Source organism: Notamacropus eugenii, chromosome 4 (assembly GCF_028372415.1).
Source record: "Notamacropus eugenii isolate mMacEug1 chromosome 4, mMacEug1.pri_v2, whole genome shotgun sequence".
Lineage (NCBI taxonomy): Eukaryota > Metazoa > Chordata > Mammalia > Diprotodontia > Macropodidae > Notamacropus > Notamacropus eugenii.
The window spans coordinates 22,022,901-22,037,199 of record NC_092875.1 but is presented as its reverse complement, the minus strand read 5'-3'; the positions used below and the strand labels follow the sequence as shown (position 1 = coordinate 22,037,199).

Below are 14,299 nucleotides of genomic sequence, written 5' to 3'. Positions count from 1 at the left end.
ACTTCTAAGAAGTCTGGAGGTACCAATGATGGGATGCTTATGGTTGGGCAGGAGAGGTTGGGCTAGCTTAGTAACAAGCAGCTCTCCCAGGCATAGCTTTCTGTACTTTCCCCATGCCTATCTGTACCTTTTACCCAACAGATAACGAACTTAGTAGTAAAATACTAAAAGGGTCCTTTGTAAGGTGTGTTAAGGTGGGTCACATGCTCCACAAACACCCTCTGAACGGCAGCTAAATGGTGCAGTGATTAGAGCACTGGTCCTAGAGACAGGAGGACCTGAGTTCAAATCTGGTCTCAAACATTTACTAGCTGTGTGACCCTGGGCAAGTCATGTAACCCCGACTGTCTCCAAAAACAAAATAAAAAAAAATCCCAATCAAATACTCAGAGGAGAATACTCTTATTATCAGCTCTACTGATACTAGGTGGATCCATGACAGGATCTGAGCCAGAACTGTGTAGTTCCCCCTCCCATGATGGAGCCACTACAACAGACATGTCAAACTCTCCCCCAAAAACCGGAGTAAGAGGTAATCGGGAAATGGGGAACAAAATAAATAAAAAATACCACATGGCAGACAGTGTTCACATGTGGTTTCTGCCTCTCTCTGAGTCTGACCCTCCGCCAGGCTGCCCGCAAAGAACGAATGGGAAGGAAGCTGGCCCACCTTCTGCCTGTCTGCTTTACTCGCTGGTGCTTCCAAATCTGGATCTTCGTCGGATGCGACGCTGTCGTAGTCCGGCTGGTCGTTATCTTGACTCTCCACACTGGGCTGGCTGCCGAGGGCTTTTAGGATGAGTTCCACATTGTCTACCGACAAAAGCAAACAGAGTGACTTCAGACGGAGAAAAGAGGCCAGGACGGGACCCAGAAAAGATGCTCTGAGGACCACCTGACTCAGCTGTGAGGAGGCCCCCCAAGATCAAAGCCCAAAATTCACTCTGCTCACTCACTCAGCCATGAAAGCAAAGGCAAGAGTCATACCCAAGGTCTCCTGCCATTAACGCACAGGAAGGCAAACTCCAGGCAGAGGGAACCTCAGAATTTGGGGACAAGGGTGGAATAAAAAGGGAAGTTACCAGTTTTTAAGTGTGGTGTGAGGAGACTCCCCTGGATCTCCCTCAGTAGCCTCCCATGGGGTATGTCCCACCCCTAAGAGAAGGTCAGATCCACAAGGCATTGTCTCCCCCACAACAGGAAACATTTAAATCGAATGAAGTGTTAAGAAATTTAGATCAGGCACCATTTAATCAAAGCAAGTATAAGAACAGAAGGTGCTGGTTGCTAAGAACCTAGGAAGAGGGTTATCTACATGTGGGCTTCCTCTCACTGAGGAAGATGGAGGTGGTGACAGGAACATTCTGGTGAACTTGAGAGCAGAGCAAGAATAAGTCTCTGGGTTCAACTAGAGCCCAGCTGGCTCATCCCACAAAACTCTCTGGTGCCTGGACCTTGTCTTTAGGCTCACCCAACAATGTTCACCTGAACTAGTTTCCTGAGCAGCTTGATAGCTGGTCACTCACTAGAAAGCTGCATCCCCTCAGAAATCTCATAAAGTCCTCTGGGTTGTTGGCATCAAACCATCTACCCACAAAACTGATCATCTCTGAGCAAACTGACAAAATCAAGCCCATCGGAGGCCGAGGACCAATGCCGAGACACACAGTTACCACATCAAGGTTTAGGATAAAGTAAAGCTACGCCAGGCTCAGTTGGAGAGCCCATCTCAAAGGGCACGAAAGAAGGAGAGAATTAAAGTTCCACAGGGGATGTCAGCCCAGAAAGGACAGGGAACTGCTGAGGGGGAGATTCTGAAGGGTCAAAAGGAACAACACCAGTAAGAAACAGAGCTGTCCACAGAGACTGATGGGAATGCTTGGAGAAGTCAGGGAGTCAGACATGGAAAAGAGGTGCCTGGAAGGTGGAAGCAGAGGGAGGTATGGAAGGATGGACAGAAGATGGGGTCCTGGTCCTATAAAAAGAGGCTAGAACAACCTGGGTCTGAGGAGGGAGACTACAGTGACAGGAAACAGAGGTCTCCTCAGGGGATGTGGGTCACCCAGCCAAGCCACCCTCATTTGCTTCAGTGCTCTCTGCATCAGGAACGACCAATCAGAAATCACTAACTGGGAACTGACTTGAAATGAGTAAGGAGACAGGAAGAGAGTGCTGAGCTTTCCTTGATTGTCACTGAATCTGAGTAAGGCATGTTCATGTTTGCAAGATCACAGGAGGAAGAGGACGTACCATGAGTCTGGACTATTAAAAAAAAAAAAGTGTGGCTGAGTCCTGGGAAAAGTCAAGAACTAAGGGATGGTGAACAAACACCCAGAAGAGGAGGCGACAACTACAAAGGCAGAAGAACTTCCTCAAAAGACTGTGCCACATTCACCTCACTTCCCTTACTGATGAGGTCACAGGAATGGGACAGTCTATGGGGACTTGACCAAGCCTTTGATGGCACATTCCATATGATTCTTCTGGAAACGAAGGAAATACGTCAACTCGATGTTCATACAATGTGATGACTTTGGGATCAGTCTCACAGCCACTTTCATCAGATACCATGCACATCAGATGTGCAGCTGGCAGGAAGCTACCACAATGCCCCTGCCCTGGCAGATGAAAGCTCTGGCCTGAACTGAGTGTAATAGGGTGAATGGAAAGTCTTACATTTGGGGGGAGGCCTGCTAAGACCACAGCACCTCATGGAGATCTGGGGCTTTGGTGAGAGTCATCAGAGGGGTAGGGGATGGAGGTCAAACACTTTAAGAAAGGACTTTGGGCTGCACTGAGAGACAGAGATTAGAGAAAGCCCTCTGTCCTCTTTACTCTGTTCACCAGAATTGAGTATCCAGGGGAGGGCAGCGAGGAGGGTAAAAAGCCTTGAATGCAAATCCTACCAGTGGCTCCTTCAGTGGCTGAAGGAGCCTGCAGGAGACTTGAGAGATCGGCTGGCTGGCTGCAAAGGCTTCAAAGGCTGATGTGAGGAAAAGGGAGCAGATGCATCCTGCAGAACCCCAAGGGACAAAACCAGGATGGGGGAAGCCAGAAAGAAGCAAACTGAGATGAGATGCTAGGAAAGCCTTCCTAAGACTTAGACCCCCAAACAGATGGGATTGCCTCAGGGGCCAGGGGTTCTCATCTCAATGGAAGACTTTCAGAAGAGGCCATGGCTGCCCCTTGCGATCTCTACATCCAGCAATTCTGTGCAGGACAGTCTGGGAGATGGAGCTGGGGATAGCCGGGTCACGCCATCACTCTTTCACCCTCAAATAATATGACCTTCACACCATCAGGATCTTTGGAGTTGAAAGGCTGTCTCTTAATGGTGGAAACTGCGTCCTGTACTTCTGTAATGGACTCCTAAAAATGAACAATGGGGACAAGGGAGGATTCCAAAGCTCTGTGTTTTTCTTTTCCTCTTCAACCAAATTCAAGTTACTCTCTTGGGCTAACAGCAAACGTCACCTCTGAAAAGGAAGCTGCAGGTGACTTGGGATCTAAGGCAAACCTCAGAGGCAGAAAATGACTTTGAAGAGGGTGGGGTCGAGCCTGGAGGACTTTTTCATAATGTTGTGATGTCTGTTAACAGTAAAATTCACAGGATGGTAGGAAAAAGCTACGTAGAGTCCAGCTGATGGGCAGATGCTTTAAGCAGCACGTGCCTTAAACTCTACACTGGCCACTACCACGGTTAACCAGGGAGGGATGGGGATGAGGTAAGCAAGCCAGAAAGGAAAGCATGGTAAGGTGGGAGGCTTCATCTAGTCACCTTTTGAACCAGTGCTCGGGTTCCCCTGCTGTCTCCTCTTGGCATCGCTCAGAATGTCTATGACCAGTGTAGCAAACTCATGAGCATTAAACCGGGCTAATTTCTGTCTGCCCTGAGGAAAAGAAAATGATGAAAAGTATTTCCAGATGTTTCAAAGGTTCACATGTGCCTTCTCATTGGTCAGGCTATTATCTTGGGTCTGTGAGAGATGGCTCTGAAGCACTAGCTCAGGCCTCATGGATGCTGGGTCTGGGCTCTACCTCTATCAATGCAGAGGATGCCCTAATGGAGTTCTGGTGGCCAAGACCTCTACTGCCTGGGGATCGGCCTCGCCATGCTAATGCATGCTGACACATCCTCCAGGCCTGGCCCATCTGGTAAGAGCCGCCAGAACCTGAACCCCATTGGCCCAGTTTTCAATAACCTAGCAACGCCTTGCAATGTGGTGACGTAAGGCAGGCCTTTAGAGAGGTCAGACAAGTTTGAGCACAATGAATCACAGAGCAGAACCCAAGTTTTCTTTCTCCCAGGTTTACAGATATTTATAGGTATATGTAGATACATATATACGTATATATATATATATATATATATATATATATATATATAGACTAATTACTCTTACACTGCCCACTGACTTTTGCATGCATTTCATGTTTAATTTTTAATACTAACCCAGAGTTTAATCAAAACCTGTAATGAAAAGTTGTTCTGAATTAAAATTAATTTTTGAGGAAACAGGAGGTGGCTGGTTATAAAATGTTGATATAAGCTTCAAGAGTGCTGACCGTGAGGACCTGTCCACTCATCTGTGTCTATTACAGATCAGGACGCCCTGCACCCAGACTGAGACTATGACACCTCACACAATGGTGAAGAACAGCCACAGAATTGACTTGCCTGGTTTCTTGTTGAAGAATATTCCGGATTCACTGGGAGGAAGGGGACAGCTGTTGTTTCAGTTACCAAAGTGCTATGGTTCTGAGTTGCAAGCCACACTAGTGAGGAAAAAGAAAAGGGCCAGAGCCAGCAGCTCATTACGACATGGAGCATTGATGGACCTCGCTGAATATCATGGCTTCTCAGCTCCTAGTTGGGGTCTGGGAACTCAAGCTGTTGTTTCTGAATATGCTGAAAACTGTCCTGCAACATAATGGGCTCCTGAACATTCTGCTTTATACACGGAAAACCCTCATTCCTAAGAGAAAGGGGTGTACAGGTTTCCCCCAGAATGGGAAGAGCCTCTGCATTGCACATGACTGGAAAATGGCTTGTCCAGTCAATTTAGTCAAAATAAAATGTGGTTCTGGGAAAGGAACTACCTAGAAAGTAATACTCCCCTCGGAAAATGATACAAGTAGAACATTCAGAAAACAAGGCCTCGGGACCCTTCCAACCAACTGCGGAGGGGAAAACAGCCAGTTCTGTCTGGTCTAAGTAAGTCACCTGCATCAGTTTCTCGTCTGTCAACTTCATCATACACGTCCATGGCGAGCTCTTCAAACAAGTGGTTACTTAGCTGAAACAAAAATAAGAACCACGAGGAACAAGGATTACCATGAACACTGGAGATACAGGAAATGCCCCAGGTCGCATCTGTCACCCACAGGGTGCATCCTCCTCACCAACACAGAAAGGAGTCAATGACTGTTCTTGACCAAAGTCTTCAAACAGCACACAGTAAACGCCCTCCATCCGCCCTCACCTGTCCACATGATCTTGCTGGGGCACACTGGCACAATGCATTTCTCACTTCCTCAATCCTGGACATCCTAACTCTCCCTGGCTCCTGCATCATGTTGCCGCCATCTTACAGGGTGAAGGCCATTTTCAGGACATCTGCATCTTTCTCAAACGTCTGTTTAGTTCTGACCTCACTCTTCATTTTAGCCTTGGGAAGTTGTTTTGAATTTATATTTATCCATATTATACTTGATGATGCTGAACAATGTTCTAGGTCCAGGTTTTGGGGCAATCTGTCAGCCAGTGAGCCCACTCTTTCTGTCTGTTAACTTTGTATCACATGTACGTCTGGTAACCACATACCTATGCCTCTATCAAAGTTATTCATAAGAATGCAAGACAGTCTCCCAGATGGCCCCTGGGGCACCTCTTCCTCCTCACACCCCCTGTGACATTCTGGATCTGGCCATTTAAGCAGCTACCAAACCCACTGTCTAGGCCACACTGGAGCTCCACATCTCTTGGTATTTGGCATTTGCTACGATTCCCACCCTACAGTTTATTAACAGTACACAGAGACACTCACAGATTGCAGTTTCTTCTTAGCAGCTTTTGCTAATTCAGACAAATCCAGGCTGCTAAGAAAATTCACAAAATTAATATAAATTTCAATAAGAAAAACAAGAAAGCCATTTTTACAAACTTGGTAAAAGTTTTAATTAACATCCCAAGTTTCCAACATTATACCTCATTATAACAGAATTCAAAGTGATACCATAACACTAACAACACAATCGTATTCTAGTTAATTATAATCCTGAGATATAATTGTGACGGAAAACACAGCAACTCCAGGATACCCCCGTGGAGCTCAGTAGGTGAATTCTGAGCAGAACTCTTTCCTTCCTAAAACATTAAATGCTGGGAATATCTTAAGGTAAAAATCCTCCTATGAATTAAAAGACAAAACACACTACTCTCAAGCTGATACCTCTTCAGTGCAGGTATGGCTTGTGAAGTAAAAAACGAAAGCACAGTCTGTTTACATCGGGGGCTGGCCCTCTGCTAGGAACCCTGTGTGATGGCTTCAGAAGTTCTCCTTCAGAAATGGGCAGAGATCTGGGAGCTAAAGAAGGGGCCTTGAGAAATTCCTGCAGCTGCTGCTTAGGTGAGAAGCAGGCCAAGAAGGAAAAAGATCCTCCTTCTAAGAAGAGAAACATAGACTCTGGTCAACTGGTTAAAGTAATGAACCCGGGAGAGCTGGGGATTTTTTCCAAGTAAATCTGTTACCAGCACATTTTTTTGCAAACTTGCATTCTATAAATTACTAAAATCTACAGTGGTTTACTTACAGCTGTCTTATTTCCAATTGCAAAGCCATAAAAGAAAAAAATGTATGGACTTTGTTATGACATAATTATTCACAATGCCACAAGAAATACAGGCCACGAAATATTTAACATCAGTGATGTGTAAAATGTATTTTAGAATGTAGGCGATCCTACCTGTCTGCCATTTGAGGTATAATAAAGTGCTGTCCATTTTGGTGATCTGAAATAGAAACCAACCTAAGATTTGTTTTTATGCCTTGGAAACACTGTAAAAGTACTCTGAACTTCACATCAATTCACATTTTCCAATTCCTCTTTGTTTTTCCACTTAAATTGTCAGGCTGCTCTTTTGAATTTCAGAAGGCCTGCTCAGCAGCAGTGGTATTACTCAGGCAGGTACTCTGCAGACAACAAAGGCCCAGATAATGGGGCAGGAGAATAGGCCAAGAGCCCACCTCCTCTGCCGACCCTTTCATCTCAGTCCTTCCCAACATATGTGGTGGTCTCTAGCCACAAAGCGGGCCTTTAGAAAAGGTGACTTGGTTTGGGGTTGTGACCACTCCCATGCTACTGGCTGTCTGATGGGCTTCATCAGAATGAACTAATCAAATGACACAGAGTCTCCGAGAAGCAGAATTGGAAAAGGAAGTCATTCTTGCTCTAAGGACCTTCCAGCTGACAGTCCTACTGAAGCTTTTTAAATAGTGCTCTGGCTTAGGGTCAAATGCCTTCCTACATGGGATTGAACTGTCAATATGTTTGCTGCTAAACATTGTTCCCTGGATTTCTATGATGCAAAATGAATAAGAGGACATTTCTGGCATGAGCAGGGGTCAGAAATATCATACTACCATCAGGATAATCCCTGTTGGCAAATACCATTTTGGAATTATACTGCAAACACGAACCAGGAAAAACTAGGGGAAAGAATTTATTATCATTTTATTAAATGAAAAGGCCCATCTTGTACAGCTGAAATCTTTACTGCAAGGCCTGGCTGGCACAAATTCTAAGAAAATGAATCCTGTTTCCAGGCCACTATCTCTGGAAATAATCCCCCTCCCACCTCTACAACCAAGAGATGTCTACGACAAGAAGGCTGACTTTTCCCATCTCTTCTCAATAACCAAACCCAAATACAAGATGCACTAAACATCGCAAGAAGCTCCGACTTCTGGCTTGGCCACACTACTCTTGGCTGTGCTGCAGGGCTCTGACTCCTCTCTAATATTACATCCTTTGGATAAAATGGAGAGAGGGTGAAAACCAGTGTTCTGGCCTCATGTCTCCATCCTATAAAGGACCATCAGGCAGTTTTCTAGAATTTCGCTTAAGAACTTTTCTGTGCAAAGTTCCTTAATGTGACCCAAGATGGCTTCAGTCTGTCACTCCCAATAATCCAGGAGTGACTGACTGACCAGGCCCATGGAAGCAGGGAAGCTGCAAGCCCACTCACCTGGCCTCCTGCCACACAGGTAGAAGGCGAGTCTGTCTGTGAGCTCATACTGTACCTCGACCAGACGCTCTGCCAGCTCTCGGTGCCCTCCTTGTCTGCCAAGAGAAAACAAAGCAACATCTGTGTCACGCATGGCTCACTGGCTTTAAAACACAAAAGGACAAAGACGCTTCTGAGGACACCTCTGAAGTCTGACCAAAGCTGCCAGTCTAGAACAATCAGCCTCCTTCTATCAGGAGAAGGGCCCAGACATCTTCTGGTTACAGCCACCTTTATAAAAGCAGGACTCCACTAAATACAGAGCCATCTCTTTTCACTTGCAAAACAGGTTTTTGGCAAAGAATTCAATCTGATTCAACCACAAGCATTTCTTAATCACCTACCGTCTACAATTCTAGCTGCTGATGATAAAAAGATCCAACCTCTCAAGGTATTTCCCTTCTACCAGAGGGGTGCATACAAAAGGGCAATAGTTTAAGGAAGAGTCTAGTCCAAATGGGCTGCAATACCAAGGATATAAAGAGGTATGATATCCAGAACCAGCATTTCTTGAGGCTTTAAGTTTTGCAAAGAGCTATCTGTAATGGCTGGATGCCTCACGACCATTGTGGGAGGCAGATGCTATTATGGACATAGGGTCTGAACTCAGGTCTCCCTGATCCCATGTACAGCACCACCCAGCTGCCTCAAGAACTGGAAGACAGACTCCAAGAAGTCTTACAGGCCAGACTAAGGTGTTTTTCTTTGTTTTAGAGGCAAGAGGAAGCCATTGAAGGCTTTTGAGCAGGAGAATGACATGATTAGATATGTCACTGTGGAAGATTTTTCTGGGGAACTGTGTGGAGTAGCAAGGAGGGAAACCAGAAGCATCAGGAAAATGAATTAGGAAGCCACAACAATGGTTCAACTAAGAGCTGCTGAGGGCCTAAGCAGGGGCAGCTGGGGGTGAGATGCCTCAAAAGTAGCACTGAGAACACATGACCAGTGACAGGCTGGGAGGGCTCAGGGAGAGGAAAGACCAAACCATAACTACTTCAAGAGAACTATGGCACTCTGGGGGGAAGAGGAGATCCACTGCAGGCTGATGGGACCCCCACAGCAAGACATCCAGCACAGCTGGCAAGGTGAGGAGGAAGGCCTTGTGTAGAGATGTTGGCCAAGGTAATCCCCCTAGGGGATGGAGGAGTGAAGATGGCCTCGGGATGGAGCTCTGGGCGACCCCTCTCCTTCAGTGGGAAGGAAAAGGATGATGGTCAAGCCAACAGAAGGCAGAAGGAATCGGCAGCTGGGTTAGAGGAGATACAGTAAAGAGTACGGCCAGGAGGCGGGGTGGTTAGCGAGGAAATGAGAAAAGGCCAAGGGATTTAGCAGCCCAAAGGCCTTCAGGAGCCCTGGAGAGGAGGCTTGCTCAGCTGAGTAGTGGGATCAGGTACCAGATGAACGAGAAGGAAGTGGCGGCAATGTGTGCAAATGGCGACATCGAGGAATTTCCAAGAATGCAGTGAATTTGAGGTTTTAGTTTAAAAGAACCAGTAAGAAGATTCACTAGAGAACGGCATCTAACCAAATATTTTTCACTGAAACAAGAAAGGGGAAAATATAAGCCCCGAGGTGCCATTTTCCTGCGCCACTTGGATCCACCACATTGTCACCAGTATAATTATCGTTGGGCTGGTTCACATGCTTTTGTCTCATCTGCCCAGAGAGACCCTGACCCCTGAGGACAGGCCTGACTGTGCCTACCTGCTGTTATCCAGCCCTGCCTCTACTGAGAGCTTAGCCAATGTTTTCTGACCTAAGACAGGGAACCTTGAGCGATTTCCCCAGTCCTTGGATGGCTTCTACATCAGCCTTCCAGTTTAGCAAAGGAGCCTCCTGTTCAGTCTGACACAACAGCACCTCAATTCAGAGCCAGAAGAGGACCAAATGGCACCATGCCTCAGACTCGGAGGCCATGGACATGTGACTTCTATTCCAACATTAGGTTTGGGAGCAATTCATTCAACTGTTTCAAGTGTCTTCATCTTTGAAGTGAAATGACAGCGCACCTTCACCTCTGACGGGGTGTTAGACGCTAAGTGCAAGCACTTTAATTCTGTGGCCGTGGTATTCCTCACAAATTCACACACAGCATCCCCAGTAACTAAAGCAGAAGAGCCGCGGCCCAGTCTGAGGCCCTTACCTTGCATAATCAATGGGGGTTTTCCCACTCGAGTCCTGTGTGCCCGGGTCGGCCCCATACACTGCCAACAGCTCAGCCTGTAGAATCTGCCCAGCTTTGGCAGCAACGTGCAGTGGGGTGTTTCCTTTCTCCTAGGAGTCATTAATAAGAAGCAGACGTGAAATTTAAATGAGAATCATTACAAACAAATGTTTTCTAAAAAGTACAACTAAACAACTAGATTTTCAGTTGCATAAACAAAACATACTTAGTACTAATTTAATGCTAATATGAGAATATATTTTCATACAGGGTGAAAAAAGTTGGCTTGGGCTCCTAAGGACAGTAGCCTTAAACACGTTTCCAGATTTCCTGTCCTCACACTTGAATGGAGTTGCTGAAAAAGAGAGAGAGAAAACATGTATTAGAAGAAGGAAGAAAATGAGTAACCCCCCAGATCTGCTGCTGGCCCAGGGCAGCTCAGGCCTCTGGGCTACAAGGCTCTGGACAAGACTCTCCGGCAGCTCTGGGTCATGGACGGATTCAAGGTGGACCAACGCTATACCCCATTCTGGAACAAAACAGGCTGCATTATTCTGAAGCTGAAGTATTTTCAGATAGCGACTGCCTGTGTCTTCCTCCTGGGTCAACCCAAGAATTTTGTAATCCAGCCTTCCCCACGGACATGTAGGAAGCTCCTGCCTTGTCAATCCCTGAGCTTTAGGAGCTGATCAAAGAGGAGAGGATCACAGAAGCTTGCATAAAGAATGTGAACAAGGCCAACTTTGTCAGAGAGAAGGAGATGGACGTATGTCTTGGCGAATCACTAAGTGTTTACTAAGTGCCTACTATGTGGCAGGCATTGTGTCAATGGCTGACAGCACAAAGAAAGGCAAAAGCCAGTCCTGGCTCTCAAGGAGCTCAGTCTTAATTCGGGGAGACAAGAAGCAAACAATTATGTCCAGGATAAACTGGGAGTAATCAACAGAATTAAGGGGCATTGAGAAAAGCTTCCTATGGAGGTGGGATTTCAGCTGGGGGCCCTGAAGAAAACAAAGGAAGCAGAGTCCCAGCCATGGGAGAAAACAGGTGACTGTGAGACACAGTGAGAAGGTGGGGCATCTTCTGAAAGGGCAGCAAAGAGGCCAGGATGTGGCTGGATGGTAGTAGGACAGCAGAGGGGAAGGGAGGAACCACAGAAAGAATAAGAATTCTGGAAAGGTAGAGAAGAGTGTGTGTGAGTGTATGTGAAAGTGTGCGTTTATGTGTGTGTGCGCATGCATGAGTGTGTGAATGTATGTATGAGAGAGTGTGTACATGTGTGAGTGTGGGTGCATATGTATGAGAGAGTGTGTGAGTGTAGGTATGTGATAGGGTGTGTGAGTGTATGTATGTGAGTGTGTATATGTGCATGTGTGAGAGTGTGGGTGCCTATATGTGAGACTGTGTGTGAGTGTGAGTGTGTGAGATATGATCTGACCTGCACCTTAGGAAAATCACTTTAGTGGCTGAATGGAGGATGGACTGGAAAGGGGAGATGCCTGAGGCAGGTAGAGGTCCCTGCAGGCTACAGTAATGGTCCAAGTATGAGGTGATGGGGGTCAGCACCAAAGGGGTAGCAGTGTCAGAGGAGAGAAGGGGGCATATTCAAGAGATGCCTGAAAGGTAAAGTTGATGGACCTGGGCACCATATATGGGATCCAGAAGGGTGGGGGGTGGGAGCCTGAGAGACTGGGAGGATGCCAATGCCCTCAACAGTGACAGGCAGTGGGGGAAGGGTTAAGGGGTAAAGATAACGAACTCAGTTCTGGATAGACTGAGCTCCAAATGTCTACTGGACAGACACCCAGTTTGACATGCCCAGAAGGCAGATGGTGACACAAGATTGGAGGTCAGTACAGAAAGTAGGGCAGGACAGGTAGATTTGAGAACCATTACATAGAGACAGTAATGAAATCCATAGGAGCTGATGAGACTGCCAAGTCAAATGGAGGGACAAGAAAAGAGGGTCCCAGATCAATATTTTCAGAGCAAAGCAGCCTCTTTCCTGCATGCTAACGCTTCATGTCTATGAGAAAGCTCTGGCCCCTCCACAGATGACAGCTGAGTCAAACCACAAGGATCCCAAGCTCATGAGCTTGACCACAAAGGTCACCCAGGCCAGAGGCTGCTCTGTGGACCATCACCACAGGCCTGAAAAGATTCATATTCTTCCACTGGTTTTCTTCTGCCCACTATTAATGCCACAATGGCAGGGGATAGAAATGAAATGAAATGCGGCCACTCAATAATATCCATAAGCATTTAGAAACAAAAAATTTTCCCCACTTTATAACCTTTAAAACATCAAGAAAAGGAATTTTTTAAATATCTGTATTAAATGCAAATTGTGCTTTTGGGAGCATGTACTTTCCCCTTTCGGCCAAACATAGGTGACATGAACTGGAGAGGCAGCAGGGTGCACGGGACAGGGTGCTGCTCTTGGCAGTCAGGAAGACTGGAGTTCCAATCCTGCCTCTGACTTTCCATCTCCAAGCCTCAGTTTTCTCATCTGTAAAATGGGGGGTGGGGTGCTTGGACTTAATGGTCTCTGAGGCCCATTTCAGTTTTAACTCTACAATCCCATGAGAAAATGGTAGGATTCTGCAGCCACCAAGCTTCCAGGACTACAGAGGGGAAAGTCCCCTTATCAAGTGTCCTGGTCCCAATGCACCTTGAATACTGTATTCAGTTACATTTGAGAAGGAACTCTTTGAGAAGGGGGGACCAGGAGAGTGAAGGCCCTCAAGTTCTCACAGGGGGCTGGGTTAAAGAAACTGGGGATGTTGGTCTGGGGCAAGACATGACTGGGAGGCTGGTGGCTGAGACATGTAAGAATAGCAACTTTAAAGGTTTGTCACATGAAAATGGCCCCAGAGAGCAAAGCAACAAATTTAAACTTGATGGGGGGAATGGGGGTAGGAAGCAGAACTTTCTAACCATTAGAATCATCCAAAAGTGACCCCAAAATAGACCCAGCTGCCCTGGGTAGTAGCAGCTCCCTGGCACTGGCTGAACGATGATGGATTGTTTTCTTTTTTGGGGGGGATGGGGGGGTGGTATAGGTTAGACTAGGTGGATGCTGAGATTCTGTTCATTTCAAATGCAGGGGATACCAACCTCATATAATAGAGTTATTAATGATCCAGAGTCTACAAATAATGGATGGCTTTTACCAAACTGATTTTTCTGACAAAATAAAAATGATTAATAAACATTATTTGTTTGTGTAGAACTATAGTGATTTTTAGAAGGAAAGAGTCACAGGCTTACCTTACTAAGGTCTTTGGCAGTAACACTGTCATCATCACGGCAAGGTAAGCGATGAACAAATGCTAACATCTGGTACTTGGCTCGGATGAATTCTGCTTTATTGGGACTAGTTAAAAACCAAAACGGAAAATTAGTTACTCCTAATTCAGACATGTTATTCCCTATTCTTTATGCCTTGGGAGACTCACAAGTCCTGCAAGATGCTTAGTGAGGCCCGGCAATGTCTGCTGTGAGAGGGCAGTAACAAGCACGTTAGTTCCCCCTCTCCCTTGATCCGCCAACCTCAAGACCTGCTTGTTTTCCTAATGCTACCATGGAATGACAAGCACAGGCAGCCACGCAAGATCGCAGGCCAAGACAAAGGTGTGCACACAACCGAGCGTTCTTGCCACCAAGCCAGGGTCTCTCCTGCTAAAAGACACTAGCCTCCTAAGTTTGTTTTATTTACTAGTGCTTGTCTTGGTAACTTGGGTTGAAAACGGTGAATCAACAAAGAAGTACAATAAAGAAAGATGACTGTCATTACAGTCAGTAGCTCATCCACACCAGTGTCTCCAAAGCTCTGAATGCTGGTGCCT

At 46.3% G+C, this 14,299-nt stretch overlaps 1 protein-coding gene across 10 annotated transcripts in view; it reads right to left on the bottom strand.

The window, feature by feature from the left end:
• GIT2 (GIT ArfGAP 2) overlaps positions 1-14,299 on the bottom strand; it is a 46,606-nt gene that overhangs the window by 19,887 nt on the left and 12,420 nt on the right. For 6 of the 10 annotated variants that reach the window (XM_072600149.1, XM_072600145.1, XM_072600141.1 and 3 more), the window contains exons 4-13: positions 13,722-13,827; positions 10,720-10,806; positions 10,431-10,561; positions 8,249-8,343; positions 6,967-7,012; positions 6,048-6,099; positions 5,225-5,297; positions 4,679-4,776; positions 3,779-3,890; positions 671-813 (exon numbers count right to left, since the gene is read on the bottom strand). In XM_072600149.1, coding sequence (XP_072456250.1) covers positions 671-813; positions 3,779-3,890; positions 4,679-4,776; positions 5,225-5,297; positions 6,048-6,099; positions 6,967-7,012; positions 8,249-8,343; positions 10,431-10,561; positions 10,720-10,806; positions 13,722-13,827 — 943 coding nt within the window. The remainder of the gene's footprint in view (positions 1-670; positions 814-3,778; positions 3,891-4,678; positions 4,777-5,224; positions 5,298-6,047; positions 6,100-6,966; positions 7,013-8,248; positions 8,344-10,430; positions 10,562-10,719; positions 10,807-13,721; positions 13,828-14,299) is intronic. The other 4 variants (XM_072600143.1, XM_072600147.1, XM_072600142.1 and 1 more) reach the window with 1 other exon arrangement.